Below are 18,854 nucleotides of genomic sequence, written 5' to 3'. Positions count from 1 at the left end.
TATGTTTTTTCTCATGTCTTTCTTTCTTTCTTTCTTTCTACCTTTTGTTTTGCTCTGAATTTCTTTCTTTCATTTGTTTTGCCTGTTTTTCTCTCTTTCATTCACTTTTTTCTATTTTGTATCTTCCTCTCATCTGTCTTATTTTCAATTTTGTATTCCTTTCCTTTCCTCTCCTCTCCTCTCCTCTCCTCTCCTCTCCTCTCCTCTCCTTCCCTTCCCTTCCCTTCCCTTCCCTTCCCTTCTCTTCCCTCTGTGTCCTCAGTCATCTTTAACCCTCATCTCCTCTCCTCTCCTCTCCTCTCCTCTCCTCTCCTCTCCTCTCCTCTCCTCTCCTCTCCTCTCCTCTCCTCTCCTTCCCTTCCCTTCCCTCTGTGTCCTCAGTCATCTTTAACCCTCCTCTCCTCTCCTCTCCTCTCCTCCTCTCCTCTCCTCTCCTCTCCTCTCCTCTCCTCTCCTTCCCTTCCCTTCTCTTCCCTCTGTGTCCTCAGTCATCTTTAGCCCTCCTCTCCTCTCCTCTCCTCTCCTCTCCTCTCCTCTCCTCTCCTCTCCTCTCCTCCCCACCCCTCTCCTCTCCTCTCCTCTCCTCTCCTCTCCTCTCCTCTCCTCTCCTTCCCTTCCCTCCGTGTCCTCAATCATCTTTTAACCCTTCCTCCTCTCCTCTGCTCTCTCCCTCCTCAGCACACGGAGCTGTTGTTCCAGAGGTACCAGTGCAGTTTCCTTCAGACCCTGGAGGAGGGCCGGCAGCTGTTCTGCATGGGGGACGAGGAGACGCAGGCGCAGCTGCAGGAGGAGCTGGGAGCGCTGCAGCAGGAGTGGGACGACCTGCACGGCCTGCTGGGCCGCAGGATGGACCTCACCGAGGCCATCGTCAAGGTAACCTGTCACTCATCCTGGGGTTTGAGTCACCGATGCTGGTTTGGGACCAGCAGAAATGATCGTATTAGAAATAACTTTTAGGCAGACTTCACTGCGAGGAGTTCAGTCTGGACCATTTTTCTGACATCTTGACTTGTCTCAGTCTCTTGCTTATTTTGACCGAGATTTGTCTTGGTCTCAGCCATTATTAGATGTTATACCATGGTCTGGGTGAATACTCGATTCTGATTGGCTGCAGGGTGTCCATTAATTCCTGATAATGGACACCTACTAAGTAGTTCCAGTGAAACTGTCTGTTCACCGTTCTAAATTAATGCGCTCGCTACGTAGCATCAGCCTGTATCTAAAATGAGTAACCATAGCAACAGGGACACAGTCAAAGCCTCCGTTTACTCCGTTCATTTGTTTGTGAAAATCTTGATATTGATTTGGGCACAATGACATGCCTGGATAGCTAGCTAGTCTTGTTGTTAAACATACTGTCAAATGATATTTGCTGTTTGTTATTGACTTTGAATGTTGCTAGCATAACGTTAGCTTTCTGGCTCATAGCTGAGCCAAAGGGTTCTATGAGCTGAGCGGACTAGAAATATCTCCTGCTGCCAAGTCCTATCTAAGGTTCGTCCTATTTACTGGAGTGTAGTTTATCTTTATATCTTTATGCTATTGGATAAAAACCTTGTATGAAACTGTAAATTCCCAAGAATTTAGAAAAACAGCCTTGTTTTAAAACTGACACCCATTAATTTTTTGAAGATTTGTAGTGGGTTTTGAATGGGTTTCAGCGTGATACAGTGTCATAAATCTTGCTCAGCACATAAAGACCTGTGTAAACTTTCAATTCAAGAAAAAAAAAAGTAAAACACCAACTGACAGCAGCAGGTTTATTTCCAAAATGCTACACATCCATTTCAGGAGAAAAAAAACACCTGAAGTTCATAATTTAGTTCCCAAAATATAGAAGATCTGGCCTATAAAAGTGTTATTTTTTCAACCAAGTTACCTATTATTTGCTAAAATATGTTTTACATTTGTGCGATCAACCGGTTTTAAGAGGTGTCATGTTTTTGGTGGAAATCTCATCTTGTAACAAAACTCCTCTCATCAGGATATGCATTACCCCTGTATAGTTGTCCTGTGGATTATTATCTGTGGGTGACTTTTTAATGGACCGCTGTGTGCTGGAGGTTCAGCTGTGTGAAACCAGACCGGCATCATCCAATCAATGAAGGGGAAGGTCACATTCCACAGGATGTTAAAAAAATCAATGAAATTTGAGAAACATGATACATTCAGCCCAAGTGTCTGGCAGTGTCTACGTTTGGAAATAGAGTGAAATGCCGAACTGTTTGTTCCCTGGGACATTTACGTCATCCTCAGAGAGAGAGAGAGACAGATACAGGGAGAGAGAGAGACAGATACAGGGAGAGAGACAGGGAGAGAGATAATCAGACAAAGATAGAAAGTCAGAGAGACACAAAGGGTCACCAGCTGCGTTTACATGTTCGTTTAACCCAGTTTTGGGTCGACATAATTTTGTTACAATAAGCCTTGTAATCTCATACTCTAATTATGAGAAACCCAGTTAATGTGCTCTGTGTAGCATTTAAAATCAATAAGTCACACATTATTGTTTAATAACCATAAACAAAGACATCATTGGCAGCTTCTATCAGTCTCTACTCTGCATCCTCCATTGTTTCTCCACCTGATGGATTTGGAGGGAAATCTGCTGGATCGCTTTACGGCACAAAACAGAAAGAGTTTGCTGTTTTTACTTTGCAAGTGATACACAACTTTGTTCCAGTTCTGCTGTTCTAACTGCACACTGTAGCTTCAACTTGATGTCAGCTTACCTCTTCTGAATGCATATTGGCTGTTATCAAAGGCCCTTGTTATCAAAGGGAAAGTAGTAACATTCTCTGTGTGACAGGAGGCAGCGGGGTTCATGGGAAATGTAGTCTTAATTTTGAGAAACACCAGCACTAACAATCCCACCGGTGTGAGATTGAGGCGACCGATCGTCTCCACCATGGTTTTATTTGTTTACAGTAGTGATACCAAGGTATTACGGTAACACTTTACAATAAGGGTCACTAAGTTAAGGGTTAGTTAATGCTCAATAAGGGTTAGTTAATGCTTAATAAGCATTAACTAACCCTTAATTAACAGTTAACTAATGTGTAATTTACTAATGGTGTTCATGTTAACTAAGGTATTAATTTATACATTACTTAATAGTTTATAAAGATGACTATTAAATAATGTATAAATTAATACCTTAGTTAACATGAACACCATTAGTTAACTGTTTAATAAGCTTAATAAGCAATAACCCTTAATTATTGTACCCTTATTGTAAAGTGTTACCGGTATTACAATGACTTTGACAATGATATGCTGATGCTTTAAAAATGCTGCATGCAGCACCTTTAAGTTTACTGCTTTCTGTTTTGGTTTTACCGTGCGCCAACTCACCCAGCCCTATGGATACATATTGATGTCAACAAAACAACATGGTGGCTAACGATACTTACCATTGCTATTGGGATAATTTCTTTCCCCTGTGTTAAGGTGGTGATGGTGTACTTAGAACAAAGGCAAATGCTACAGCCTCCTTTTGATCATTTGCTGACACTCCATGCATGAGGATTAAACTTCCCCACAAGGCAACACAACCAATAATGTTATATTCATAGGCCTATCGCAGACAGTCACAGTGGGTTCGTAATGGGTGAAGAATTCAGTCGGTTCAGCCGGAAAAGCCTGTGCACACTGCGGAGGCCGAAGCCAATGCAGCGCTTCACTTTCTCTACCAACTTGTCCTTTTGTTTGTGCAAACCAGACAAAGTTTGTTTCTGCCAGCTTTAGAAATAATAACCTACTATAGTTCAGATCAGAGAGGGAGGGAGGGGGGGAGCTGGCAGTTGCATCTTGGCATACTTTTTTTTTTTTTTTTGCTGACAGACAGTTTCAGCTGTGGGCCGGACACCACAGGTGGACAGGAGGATATTCTGTTAATTGGTTTATTCATGGCAACAAGGATCCTCCATCACGGCATGTCAGAGGTTCATGTGAACAGCTTAACCTGAAAATCACACCTCAACCGGAGTATGTGGCCAATGCATGCATGGAAACACAGCCAGGGAGAGATGGAGAGGAAGGAACAAGAGGGGGAGAGACTGAGAGAGGCGAAATGAGAAAGAAAGACAGAAAGAAAGAAAAACAAATAATGAGGTAGAGGTGAAAGAGGTAGAAAGAGTACCGGTAAGAAATAATGAGATGAAAGAAAGTAGGGGAAAGAGAAACAGGGATGGACTAAATGGATTTTAAAGTCGGGCTTCCTATGGATCCTGGTGGATTTCAGCGCTGTTGAAACACCTTCCTGCCCTCCGCTCCCTGCTGTCGCTCTGTTTCACCTCTTCTTCTCCTCCTCCTCTCCTCCTTCTCTTCCTCCTCCCTCTCCTCCTCTAACAGCCTCTAAGACCTTTTTCCTCCAAGCTGTGGTCTAATGACAAACTCTGTTCAGCCCACTGACCTACATTATACTCTCTCTCTCTCTCTCTCTCTCTTGCTTAAGTGCTTCATCTGTCTCTTTCTCTCTCTCATCCCATCATCTCTCTTTCTCTCTCTCTCCGTCTTTCTCTCTCTTATGCTAGCTTTGTTCCTTTTTCTGTCTTTTCTCTCTCCTTTCCTCTCTGTCTTCCTCTCCTCTTCCCTCCCTCTCTCTCTCTCTCGCTCTTGCTTGAGTGCTTTATCTGTCTCTCTTTCGCTCTCTCCCCATCCTGTCTTTCTCTGTCTCTCTCTCTCTCACTTGCTTTCTTTCTCATTTTCTCTCTCTGTCTCGCTGTCTTTGTCCTCTCTCTCCTTTCCTCTCTCTTTCTGTCTCTCTCGCTTGCTTTCTTTCTCTTTTTCTCTCTCTGTCAGTCTTTCTCATCTTTCTCTTGCCCTCCCCTCTTCTCTTCTCTCTCTTCCAACCTCTCTCTCTCTCTCTCTCTCTCTCTGTCCTCCTCCTGCTATCTTTCTCTCTCTCTCTCTTGCTGGCTTTCTTTTCTCTTCCTCTCTCTGTTCATCCCTCTCTCATGCTGTGATCTAGCTTTTTGGCTTGGGATTAGAGCAGGTTTCTATACTCAAGTCCATTCTCTGAGTGTGTTTCAGGTCCATTTGAGCCTCAGTAGGGAAAAGCCACACTACTAAGACACTAAGACTACTTACTGAACAATAGCAAAAAACTCCCATCATCCCTAGCTCCACAGGCGGCTCTTGATGGTGTCCTGCGGTGTATACTGTAGATATAATGCATTACGGTTAGGACAGTGGCAGTGTAAAAAGGCTTCCCATGGTCAGGACCCAAATTTATTGTGAAGTATTTTTAAATAGGAATGCTCATGACATTTGGCTATCTAGCTGACGCTCTTATCCAGAGCGACACGCAGTGTGTGAGCGTGTAAGGATTCATTGTCTGCTTAAAGAAACCTTGACAGTGATGGACACATATTGGTTTTTCCAGGGATCAGACAGTCTGGTCTTCTGAAATTTTCCTGAAATAAAATACAAACAAGGAGCTCCGTGTACAAAAAGTGAGAGAAATGTGTTTCCCCAGCAGGAAAGGGTTAGGTGGAGGAGAAAGGACTAGAAAGAAGAAGTTGTTTGACATTTAGATAGCACTTTGGAAAGTAAGGGTGTTTAGATGGGGGGGGGTTAAAGTTAAGCATTAGCTAACCTTTTTAAATGAATTAGAAATTACAATTGAAATGGAATGGAAATTGCTATTGTCAGATAATTGCCTGGTGTCCAGACCCCATGAATCGCAGTCTTTACCACTTTTTGAATTTGCATGGCGATTCATACTGGTCTGGTCAAGCCTATCCATTGGGAGTTAATTCGGACAGATACTGATACAACAACTACCACAATGGCAGCCGGAAAGAGAATTGGATGACAGCAAGCTAGATTTGTGAACGCCAGGATTGTTGTTGCTCTGAGTGAAACAGAATTTGAAATGTGAAATGATCTCACTTTATTGGCACATCAAATTGGCAAGATCAAATGACATTTTTCTGACTTCTAACTATAGAGATATGCCTGCTTTAGCACTAATCAAATTGACTGGCAGACATTCTGGTTGAGCTGAGAGGAGGCTCTGTAGTCTGTGTCAAGGTTTAATATGATCAGGTACATGAATTGAAGTGGCATTATAGAGGCAAGGGAACACCAAATTGTTTTGAACCCCTTTTGACTAAAAACACATGAATACTTTACTTTAAAGGTGCTACACACAGCACTTTTAAACATAAATATCATTGTTTAATCAATTGTAATAGCCTGTCATAATTCCTGTAAACAAATGAGACCATGCTCAAAACAATCGGTAACCTCTTTGTCACACCGATGGTTTTGTTAGTGCTAGTGTTAAAACAATTAAAACCACATTTCCCCATAAACCCAGTTGCTCCTGTCAGGAATAGGATGCTGCTACTTGCTTTGTTATCACTGGAAGAACAGCGCACTCTTCTTGTTTTGTGCCGTAAAGCAATCCAGCAAATTTTTCCTTTCAAAACCGACCCGGTGTAGCCTGGTTCCAGAGTCCTGAATCGCGTCCCGATTATGTGGAGCGATTCAGAGAGTCTGGTGTTTCCCTCGTCCACGGCTTGTTCTCGCTCAGAGAAACAATCGAGCCAATCAGCACCTTTGTGGGCGGGGCTAAAGTTTGAACCGTTTGTGCAAGGGTTTTACATTGGTGTTTCGGCACACATTGGCTACTGAGCACCTTAACTGGTGCTTTGCTTAATTGCACCTTGACATACTTTTGAAGGAGGGGAGATCATGCCTTCTTCACTTCCCTAGCCCAGACTTTCCCAACTGGAATTTGAACCAGTGACCTTCCAGTTACAAGTCAGCTTCTGTAACCTTTATTTGTCAGGTGTCCTGCAGACTGAGCCAAACAGCCTGAATCTGCTGCATTCCACTGTAGCCAACAACTTCCAATTTGCCCCACATGCCTGACAGTCAGATAATGGACCAACTACACGCAGGGCAGATTCATGCCTTGCTGAGCTGAGGAGAAAAGGCAGGCAGCTTAGTGTAAGTCTGTCTGTCTGGGTGTTGAATCCCACGTCTGAGCCCCCCGCCCACCCAGATGACTTTATCCTCCTGGATTTCAAACCTCTATTTTCTCCTATTCTCTTTTTTTTTCACCTGCTTGGGTCCGTTTTTGAAATCTTTATTTTGTACAAAAAAGTCAGCAGAACAGAATGTCACAACTGAAATCTAAATCTGAAAGACACATTCAACTTGGCATTGCTGTTAACGTGACTAACTTAACCCACAATTTTCTATTTTTTAATTCTAAGAAAATCAAGATTCATTTATAGAATACAAAGGACTCATTACACCGTAAAAGAAAACAGAAAAATCAGAAACAACAATAGACACAGAGCCTGATGACTTTGTAAATCTGCTCATTTTGCCCTCCTCCATGTCTCGTCCTTGCTGTTGCCCTGGCATTAGCTGCAGGTAGATAAAGATGCGTGAGGCGGATGCAAGAGTTTGGTCTGTGTTTAATCAACCTGGAGTGACACCTGTCCTCTCTGTCTGTAAAACGTGTTTTGGACCGATGAACCTGGATCCTCAGTCCTCCATCTGTCCCCTGGTTAGTTTTCTCATCGCCTGAGAGCAGCCAAGTTAATCCAATCTCCTTTAATTAATGGAGGAGGATATGTTTAGCAAGTAAAAGACAAAGGAGTGTGATTGGACTCCCATCATTCTTAAAGCCAGTCTGCCTTGATGAGCATTCACTGTGTTGATCTACTCTGTTTGATTGTATTTATTCTGTTTCTCAGAACTGGGAGCACTGTGAGTCCCGACTAGCCGATAGCGTGCTGCAGTTGAAGGCTGTGAAGACCAGGCTGAACCAATCGATGCCAGAATGTGTTGACGAGCTGCAAAGTGCCGAGCAATTCAACAAGGTAATATGGTCACACAACACAAATCAATACTCACATCTTGCTAAAAAGACTGTTGGGCAGAACATTGGCAGAGTTTTAGCTATACAAACATTTCATGGTGGCAGAGTTGCTCTGGAGGCAGAAATAATCTCATTGGTTGAGTTAAAGCTCAGTTGGCGGAGCCAAAGAACCACAGTTTTTCTGGTTGAGTAATGTTAGACTGAAGCCCAGTGAAAAATGCAAGAGCTAAGAGAGTAATATTATGAAGCCTAGCACTCTGCTACTAACTGAAAAAATACAATCTAGTGATACTAAGTTATCTAGGACAGTGGTTCTCAATGTGGGGTCCATGGACCACCAGGGGTCCTTGAGGGGATTCCAGGGGGTCCACCGCAAATCAATGAATCGTTAAACTTCAGCATTATTTCATTTACAAGAAGTGAACACAATTAGAGAATGTAGAAGAATGACTGTTTTGATCATAGTTTCTCTGTTATCTCTCTACCTACAATACAGACAGTCATGGAATTATGGACAAAATCATATCTGACAATAAATATATTCTCAGATTTGACAAAATCTCATGAAATGGGGGTCCGTGGCTCTAATGTGGACTAAATTAGCGGTCCTTGATATGAAAAAGGTTGAGAATCACTGATCTAGGCTAGCTAGTTAGCCTAGCTGAGCTTCAAGTTCAAACTAGCCATACTAGCCCATAGCTATCAAGGTAAGCTAGTTAGCTAGCTGCTGACCTTATGTGAATGCCATTGTCATGAATTAATGAAAAAAACAAATCATTATTTATTTTTTATTCTATTTTATTAATTTATTTTGACCAGAGTTCCTTCTTTTCCATTCAAGTTTGCCAGCTAACTTTCACTCCAATCAACAGTTTTTTGGCTCCGCCCACTGAAGTTTAAATCAACCAATGAGATAATTTTTGCCTCCAGAGCAGCTCTGACTGTGGATTGGACAATTGGAGAAATGTTTGTATAACTAAAGTCCAATCTGTGGGCCATTGCAGTTTTGTTTTGGGGAGAGTATGATTTTCAATTTTTGTATGTGCTATATTGAATCAGAGTCACTTAATTTTAACATACAGGAATTATACAGGAATTTGTGTTGGTTGCTTTGGTAGAGAGACGAGTCCACAACAGACACAACAGACAGTTCATGGACAACAGATCCTCACACACTATGTAAGAGGACATCACACCACACACTATGACAGCAGACTCCACATATCACCCTACAGACAGCCTTCAGCCCTCAGGCAGTGTGTGCTTGTTTAGTTTCGAGGGAAATAATCACTCAGCCCTTTAAAGCAAACCTAAAACCAGTTGACTCTGCCCGTCCCGGGACAGCAAAGCCAAGTTTGTAACAGGTTTGGCTCACAACTCATCCCTCCTGACCCATCAGGGCTTTTATCCTCCAACCCCTCCCTCTTTCCCCCTCCTGTCCCCTCCCCCTCTCCTGTCACCCCTCCCCCTCCCCCGTCCCGTCCCATCCCAGGCTGCAGGCTGCGGCCCTTAATCCTCTCTTGGGGCGGGGAGAGAGAGAAAGAGAGAGAAAAGAGTGACAGAGATAGAGAACAAGAGAGAAAGAGAAAGGGGCCGGGCAGAGACAGAGAGAGAGAGAGACGTTAGAGAGTAGCTGTGAGTGTGAGCGAGTTGGAGTTGGAGTTGGAGGGGGTCCCTGACAGTTTGTTGTGGTGGTCGGCGTGTTATGGTATGCAGGAGAACGAGGACTCCCTGGAGGACTGGGCTGAGAGCCTGACGGAGCTGGCCACCATGAAGACGGACCTGTCCCAGTACATCATCGCCGACGACGTCCTCCTGCTGCAGGAGCAGGTGGACCACCTCCACTGCCAGTGGGATGAACTCTGCCTCAAGGTTAGTCTGCTGGGTTTCTGCTGTAGTGGGAGCGGTGACACACTGCCTCAGGCTCGCACTAATAAACCAACTGAAAACTCATCTTTTTTTAAGAAGTACCTCACCTCAGCCAATCACAGCCTCTTTCATTCTACGCTCAAAGAAATCCCTTCTACATCTCTCCTTGGCTCTTATTTCACTTCTTTCCTAGCACTTTCCAGCATTTGTTGCTTGTCATTTCTGTGATCTTAGAACTGAAGCTTCTTCTGCTGTTGTGCTCAATTTAAGTCTCAGCTAAATGCCTAAAATGTAGATATACTCGAGTTGTGGTCCTGTGTAGGTCATGGTAGTGCATGGCAGAGGACTAGGCACTAACTCTGCCAGGGATAAGGGTTCAGTTTCCCAGCAGTTTAATTCCCCCACTCTACTGCACTGTACTGTAAAGCACTTTGGGTAAAAGTTGTCTGCAAATGGTGTACGTTACCTGGCTTGTGGGCATAATCATTTTCTCAGAATCAAAAGCAATTAAATCACCAAGGATGATGATGTCATGGTGACACTGGTGCAGAGACATATTGACAGTTTATAGAGTTTTACAGTCATGGGATGAGAACAACTGGACTGCAAGACTTACTTTAGTATGGAACTCTGGTCATCAGACTTTTTCCTCTGGGACATTTCATTTCTCTCTCTTGAGGATCCATTTTTATATCTCTGCCACCCCTGTTTGGTCCAGACTAGACTATTTGTTTTGGAAAGTCTGTTTGTTTTGTTAGTGAGTGAGTGTGTGTGAGTGTGTGTGAGTGTGTGTTTGCCACGTTGGGACAGCAGCAGCAGCTCAGGCACTGCTGCAGGACAGACGGAGGGGAAAGTTGGTGCAGACGCTCATTGCCAAACGGCTAAATGCAGGAACTGAATTGCTTTATTAAATCAGTTGTTTTTGAAAGCGGCAGTCATCTGACATGTTTTTGCCGATTCGACATGCCCAATAAAACAAAAAGTTAAGCACAGAAGTTTGTGTGTGATGTCCTCAGATGAAGAACCACTCAAGGCCAGTTAAATTATTTAAACAGCCAATGTACTTACAGTTCTACAGTCAGTCTAAAACTTTCCAACTTATTGTGTCTTAAACTATGAGTGGACACAGTAAACTTGCTGCCTTTAGGTAAATAACTTTAACAGAGTCAGTGTTTGCCCTGCATGTTTACTAGGAAGCAGTGTGTAAGTCTATTCATGAGGAGTTAAGTTAGTAAATCTTTATTTGTCCTTTTTAAAGTGGCCAAAGACACCAACAGGTCTGGGTAAGGGGGGGGGGGGGGGGCATTGTGGGAATGGAGGGACAGATGGTGATAGGGGAGAAATGAGTTTAGGCCTTTTGTATTGAAATCAGCTGGTGTGTGTGTGTGAGGGGGCGGGGTGCTATGGAGGTCATAACAGCTTTCACTTTTTGCTGTGTCTGTGTGTTTTAAGATTTTGTGTGACTGTATGAGTGAGTCTTTTTGTGTGTGTGTGTGTGCGCCTGCAAGTACTGTATGCATGCATGAGTGTGTGTGCACATAAGTGTTATGTGCATGTGTGTGAATGCAAGTGCTTGTCCAAGTCAAGATGTATGAAACCCTTACTCTCAAAACGGCTTGCAAATAAGAGATGTGGCGTTAAACACAGCTGGTGTAAGTTCTCATTAACCTGCAGAATCAGAATCACTTTGTCAAATACCATGAATGTACATGAATTTGTCTTGGTGGCACTGGGGCAGAGACATTGATAACTGGCATGCTGGCACACTGTGGTACAAAAACAGCACCACCTTAGATACAGTGGCTCATGAGTTCAAATCTGATCTGACACGCCGTTCTTTGTCACATACCATCCCTCCTCTCATTTTACAATCTCTCCCTCTCTCCCCGCTGTACACAATCCCAAATAAACACAAATCCAATAACAGTAATCTTGAAAAAAAATGTGGCTTCTTCTCCGGCTGCATCTGCTTATTTAATTTCTCTCTTTGTCCCAGGTGTCTCTGCGTAAACAGGAGATCGCGGACCGTCTGAATGCCTGGATCATCTTCAACGAGAAGAACAAGGAGCTGTGTGAGTGGCTGACGCAGATGGAGAACAAGGTGGCGCACAACTCCGACCTGAACATCGAGGAGATGGTGGAGAAGCTGAAGAAGGTAGGGAGCTGTAGCGTGCGTCTGTCAGCCAATGACACACTTCCATTCAACACTACCATTGTGATGACAATAGATACTTAACACCTGTTGCAATGGCTTGAAGATTGGATTAACTTTACTTCAGATGTTTAGATGGCTGTGGTTGTCAATCCCATCATTGCGCTCCCTCTAAAATGATCAAGGTCTATTGTGTGGAAGTTTGAAAGCAAACACACACAGAGACTATACAGGCCAAAACAATGAACTAAACTAGAAAACTTCAGCTACACTCAGGCTGCCTATGCTGAACTATAAAGTCTAGAAATGTATTGAAAAAAACTTTTACAATTTCCAGTTCTTGAAAGTTTTGGGAATTGGACAAACCTGCAAAACCTTTTTTTAAGTTGTAACATGCATGACTTCACACTTGTATAGTGGTGAAGAATAAGCTTCAGCTATACAGTGATACGGCCTGGTCTTATTACCCAGGCACTATCAGCACACATATAATATACTGTTGTTATGTGGTGTTCAATATAAATATTGAACATAGGCCAGAATCTTCAAATCTTCAAATCTCATCACTTCAATTACAGTCTGGAAAAAGTAGAGAATTTTGAAATGGAAAATGCACTTTGGTTTCTGCACTTAAAGTTTCTTCATTCATTTTTTCCCCTACTGTGTTCAGTTTGCTACTTAATTCAAGCATTGCAACAGATTTAGCTTCCTTCTGCGCTAAACTGGGACATGTTGGGACGGGGTGGTGCGGGCGGTGGGACGGGACGGGGTGGGCTTTTCAGAAAGCTGTGAATTGAAAGAGACGACAGCTGTTTCGGCCCCAGCAGGGCCATGTGGGTTTGTTTTGTGTCTAACCTGGCCCCTTTCATTTGTTATGGTGTGTGGGGGGGCGGGGGAAGGGGGGGGATAGTCAAGGCGACTGCTGAAACTTATTGCCCCAGTGGGGGGTTTTAAACCTTTTCAGCCTCTGGAGCTTTAAATGTAGCCTTTTGCTCTTAAGAGTTTTGTCACAAGGATTATTACTTCTGGCCAACTTCCAAGTATCATAATTTTAACCTAAAAAGTTGAAACAAAAAGTTATAAACAGGGTTGTAGTGGAGGGTAAACACACCTAAACTCATTTTATTTACCTTTTTATTTCAGGAATATATAATCCTGAAATAAAAAGATAGATAAAATGAGTTAAGAACATTCATATTTATGAGGTAAATTCATAGTTTAGGTCACAGTAATTAGTTTCAAATTGATATAAGTTATATGAAAAGTGGGTCTTATAAGAGAAAAAGGCATAAATTAATGCTTTTCCGAAAGTGTAATTGATTTTGGTTTATATTGGTGGTTGTGATGCTTTATGATGATGATCGACTGGAGGTCACACAGTTTACTCACCTTTTTATTCACCACTACATTACTGATTATAAACCGAACCCTGCCCTTAACCCCAATCATATATTAATGATAATATGCACTTTATTAATCCCCATAGGGAGGTTGGCTTGCCCCTCTCCGCAGGGAGGTCAGAGGTCAGGTTCAGCTGTAGAGCAGCCTCTCTGGAGCTGGGAGGGATTCAGTGTTTTGTGGGTGGATGCTGACTGATGATATGCATGCAGATGAAAATGCATACGAAGAAAATAATACATTTACCAATAATTGCAAATAGGTGAAAAAGGTGGGAGACTGGACTTTGACAAAGCAGATTCTGACAATATATAAAAAAACAAGTCTCACTTTCTTTCACCTATTTACAATTATTGGTAAAAGTATTATTTTCTTCATTCCATCAACATAAGTTTCCTCTGACCGTATTTTGGTGTTACACTTGTTCAAAATGAAAAGTTGAATACACATATAGCCTACACACACACACACACACACACACACACACACACACACACACACACACAGTCCCCTACCCCTCCACTCATCCCGTCCTCCTGTTTTCCCATCAGGACTGCATGGAGGAGATCAACCTGTTCAGTGAGAATAAAACCCACCTGAAGCAGCTCGGGGAGCAGCTCATCACCGCCAGCAACAAGACCAAGGAGACGGAGATCAACGACAAGCTGAAGGACATCAACGACCGCTGGCAGCACCTGTTTGACCACATCGAGGCCAGGTAAGGAAAGGAAGCAAGGAAGGAGGGAGGGAGTGAGGAAGGGAAGAAGGAAACTTGTGTGTCACCCCTGCTAGAACACAGTTTCCGCTTTGCTGATGAAGTGAGACTGATTTTGGTTAAGCAAGGTTGTGTTTTTAGGTTTTTTGAAGCTTATCAGGCTTTTTTCCCACTTTACTTCCCTTGTTTTTGTATTCCGATCACATCACTGGCATTATGTCTATGTCATTGATCCTCAAGAGGAAACTGGTCCGAGGTTGAACTGTGGTTTATGTGATTCTATTGATGGATAACCACAGGCACAGCCTTTCTGAGTGGTAGTTTGACCATGAGGATTTCCCTGCCAGGATGATAAACGCAGAAGTTGTACTTTGTACCTTGACTGGAACAACTGTTTTATGACAAGTCTTTCTCATAGAGAGCGTTGTTCTTATTCAAGTCAACACTGCGTCACCACATTAAACTGTGCTGGACTGAAGTCAGCCTAGTTGCAGCAGCATGAGGGGTAAGGTGGTAATGATTTAGCATCTTTCTTGAATGAGAGTAGTCGGTTAACTTTCTTGAGTATCTATTTATTGTAAGTAAGTAGCTATCTATTTATTGAGAAGGGAGATATGAATGAATTGCAGAAGATGAAGGTTGAAGGTTCAGGTAATTTGTTCAGTATGTGGTTTGAGAGGCAGGGGTCTTAAAGATGTGTAGCATTTTTAAACATTAATATATTATCAAATTGATTTCTGATAGCTTGGTATAATTACCGTCAACAAATGAGGCCATGATCGAGTGGAAGTGAAGTGATTTTTCCATTGGTCTTTCATTCCTTCCACCATCTACCATCACCAGAATCTCTGAAAGCTTTAGCTCTTTTTGTGCTCAAAGAGCAGCGCCTGCTTCCTGTTCTGTTCCTGTTTTGAAGTTCAAATCAAAGTGATGTTGAACTTTGGTAGTACCTTCGGTTGTGTATCTTCCTGGACATGATAAAACTGATGATTTTCTGTGATCTGTTGCTCCGGTAGAGGAGATCGGAGAATTGTGTTTTTTTTCTCTGTCCATTCACTGCCAAGCAGATTCTGACAATATATAAAACAAAATAGTCATGCTGCTGAATTGTGTTTAAGAGAATCGCTTTATTTACATCTGAAGAATTTCTGTGTCATAGTCTAACTCTGGGTGAATTGTTTTTTTCTCCGGAGCACAGCTGTCATTCTACTACTGTAGCTGCAGATTAAAACAGAAAGAGCTCAGAGCCGCGGGGGGATAGACAGATAATATTAATCCATAAATGCAAATCCCATTCCAACACAGTAGGGGAGTGGTTGCTGAATGGAGGGAGAGAGTTGCTGAAATGCCCGTCCACCGGCTTAGTGCCACTCTACCTCTTATCTGCATGGCAGCAGCGTGACGCCATGTGACAGAGGGGCGGGACGAGGTGGACATAAATAAACACTGAGAATGAGCAACACAAGCCGACCCATGGCGATGAATGAATAGCTAGAAAGTGGAGGCGATTCCTTTTAGTTCATTTTGCTGTCTGCTTCTGCTTAAATGCTTGAAATGTGTTTCTTAGACAAATATAAATAGTGAAGTTGATCCTATGTATGAATTTCTTTCCAAAGCCAATTTGTCTTTCAGTCAAGGCAAAGGGCAGCTACTTTAAAGAATCTAAAATATAAGATAGTTTTGATTTTTTTTAAACACTTTTTTGGTCACTGCATAATTCCATTTGTGTCATTTCATAGTTTTGATGCATTTACTATTATTCTAAAATGTGGAAAATAGTAAAAATAAAGAAAAATGCGTGTGTCCAAACTTTAGTCTGGTAGTGTATTATCGGCTTCATTGTTAATTTGTGTTGGCTTCATGAATTTTAATTATTATTTAGCCAGTTAAATTAACCAAAAACATGGTCTTATTCATAACAGTGGTCTCGGGTGTGGTTTCATTCACACCTAGGAGCTGCTCAGTTTTGAACTGATGGCCACTGTAGTGGTATTGGATCAGTTGGGAATTCAGTGCCTTGCTCAAGAGCACGTTGTAGTTGTAGTCTGTGAGATCCTTGTTTTTTTTCATTTAGTCTCCATCTTTGTTGCTCAGCCTCATCACTGTGGTGTTTCTGCACTGCACTTCCCAGAGATCACCTGTCAATCAAACAGAGTGGGCGGAGCTTGGATTTTCTGTTGATGCAGTTTGAGTTTCTGTAGGTGGCGCTGTTTTCTTTGCTGGGTGTTTAGAACAGCGAATGGAAAAGCTTTCATGAACGGCCATTTATTTAGATTAAAATTTTGCTGATCATTACTTTAATGCTCCCTTGTCAATCAGATGACAATGCTGTGAGCTTCACTTTTGGCTTCTCTGTACACCTGATGCTGTAATATTAAAGGGTAACTTCGGTATTTTTCAACCTGGACCCTATTTTCCCAACTGCGGGTGTCTAAGAAACTAATGGGGACAACAATTTTTGAAATTGGTCCAGTATTGAGCGAGATCGCTTCAGCCGGCAGCCGCGAAACAGACTGCAATGTAATCCAACGGGGCAAATGCGCACCGTCAATGTACGTCCACTAAAAGTGCTTGTTTTTGCCACTGACTGGCTCAGATTGTTATTATAAGAGTCTGACACAATATGGAAAGGACCCTATACAGAAATGAAACGTACTTCCTTACCTTTAGCTTGATCCCGTCTGTGTGTAACCAAGTCTCGCCCAAGTCCCGCGAGAGCTTAGTTGTTGCAGGAAGTCACCTGTGGAAATGTGAGTGAGAGTTGGAGAGAGGAGTGCCACCGGGAGGAGTTTGTTGTGTTGGAGTACAGAGATCGTAGCTTAGCGTTATCTAAAAGATCTAAATAAAAAAAAACAAAAAAACAATGGTTCGTGTTTGCGCATTTCCGAATTGTGCCAACAAAATGTCGCGCAACACTTCGCGCAGCTTTCACAGACTGCCTTTGTTGGATAGTGACCCGCTGAAGTTGTGGCTAGTTGTGCTACAAATGGATGCCAACACTCCTGTCCATACACTGCGCCTTGCAGACCATCGGGTCTGCAGTGACCATTTTGACCGGTATGACTACAGCCAGCCAAATAGGAGACGAAATCCTATCCCAAAGCACTTTTTCCTAAAGAAAAATGCTGTCCCAAGAGTGGAGAGACCTGCTCCAGACAGAGTGGAGGTAATGTTATTAGCTAAAGTTATTGCGTTGTCCTGGCATCAGTACACACGGCAAAAACAATCACTAAACTAGAAAGGCACTCGGAGAGCGCAGACCTCCGCCAAGGTTCATGCTATTATTGTTTGTTCGTGAGTCGGATCCAGATCCGCTCCAAAATTTAATGGGTTCTTCCTTGGCCCATGCTACACCCTTCCACCAAGTTTCATGAAAATCGGGCCAGTATTTTTTCCGTAATCCTGCTGACAGACAAACAAACAAACGGCACCGAAAACATAACCTCCTTGGCGGAGCTAGCCAGTAGTATGTGTAAAATAGCCTATCAACTGAGTCATGATTGATTATAAAATATGTATATAGATTCATTTCCCCTTTTCAGCAGTTGACATTCATAATAATACAATAAGTGATATCAACAAGCTGAAATTATCTGTGTAATATTGTTGCCAAAGTGTGTGTGCGTGGTGTAAAAATGTCATATTTATGCTTATCTATTATACGACCTATAAGACTACTTTTATGCCTACATTTGTATATCCTATACATTAGCAGATAGGCTATCATAGAGATACTTACTGGCAATGAATGATGATGGTAGCTCTTCAATGAGTAGGAGCTCTTCATCCGTATACTCTGGCTCAAATAAATACGGGCCGCCATCGAATTCAAAGGCCTCTTCCACGTTGTCGAAATCAGGTAAATATTCAGCCATGATTTAGAAAATCTTTTAGATAACACTGAGCTACGATCTCTCTACTCCAACACAACAAACTCCTCCCGGTGGCACTCCTCTCTCCAACTCTCACTCACGTTTCCACAGGTGACTTCCTGCAACAACTAAGCTCTCGCGGGACTTGGGCGAGACTTGGTTACACACAGACGGGATCAAGCTAAAGGTAAGGAAGTACGTTTCATTTCTGTATAGGGTCCTTTCCATACTGTGTCAGACACTTATAATAACAATCTGAGCCAGTCAGTGGCAAAAACAAGCACTTTTAGTGGACGTACATTGACGGTGCGCATTTGCCCCGTCGGATTACATTGCAGTCTGTTTCGCGGCTGCCGGCTGAAGCGATCTCGCTCAATACTGGACCAATTTCAAAAATTGTTGTCCCCATTAGTTTCTTAGACACCCGCAGTTGGGAAAATAGGGTCCAGGTTGAAAAATACCGAAGTTACCCTTTAATCTTCTGCCTGCAGTCTGCATCGGCGAGGAGGTTCAGATTTGATTTTCCTCGTTATGTAAATGTTCTCACCGCTAACGAGGCTCATCTCAGAAATGAGGCTCATTCATTAGCAGGGTTTTGACCTTATTTGTCTCCATCAGGAATTTTGTTTTCCCACCGGCGAACAGAGCAGTAATTAATACCTGCTCTGTCCTTCCTGTGCTGTGTGGGTTGATATTTACCGGGGAACGCTTCTAAGTTAATATTCCACAATGGCTAATAAAATGGTAATAATAATAATGAACATAAATTACTTATATACATATACACATATATCCACATGCATAAATGCATACATATATGCCTGCATATCAATTTGAGAGAAAAAATAAATAGATAAATAAATAAAAAAATAAAAAAAGAAAGAAAAAAGGGTGTACAGTCTCACTTGGTAAATGTCAAATTTACGAAGATAGGATATCAGGTCTTGATTCCAAAAATGTAAGAAATGAATCCCATATTTTATGAAAAATATGACTTTTTTGTTT

The 18,854-nt window shown here is 42.4% G+C and overlaps 1 protein-coding gene across 1 annotated transcript; it reads left to right on the top strand.

Annotated features, from left to right (window-relative positions):
- Nucleotides 1–678: 678 nt before the first annotated feature.
- On the top strand, nucleotides 679–13,980 carry LOC139664355 (nesprin-2-like; the record flags this gene model as incomplete). The annotated part of the gene is made up of 5 exons (XM_071543150.1): nucleotides 679–873; nucleotides 7,719–7,844; nucleotides 9,560–9,715; nucleotides 11,709–11,867; nucleotides 13,814–13,980. Coding segments are annotated over 5 exons (803 nt in total), but the record flags the coding sequence as incomplete, so codon positions are not given.
- Between the last annotated feature and the right edge of the window lie 4,874 nt (nucleotides 13,981–18,854).

The sequence above is a fragment of the Centroberyx affinis genome, unplaced genomic scaffold (assembly GCF_046629955.1).
Source record: "Centroberyx affinis isolate AG114_WGS23_722 - 3 ecotype Tasmania unplaced genomic scaffold, CSIRO-AGI_Caff_v1 ptg004241l_1, whole genome shotgun sequence".
NCBI classification, from domain to species: Eukaryota; Metazoa; Chordata; class Actinopteri; order Beryciformes; family Berycidae; genus Centroberyx; species Centroberyx affinis.
This window is presented reverse-complemented; position numbering and strand designations above follow the sequence as displayed.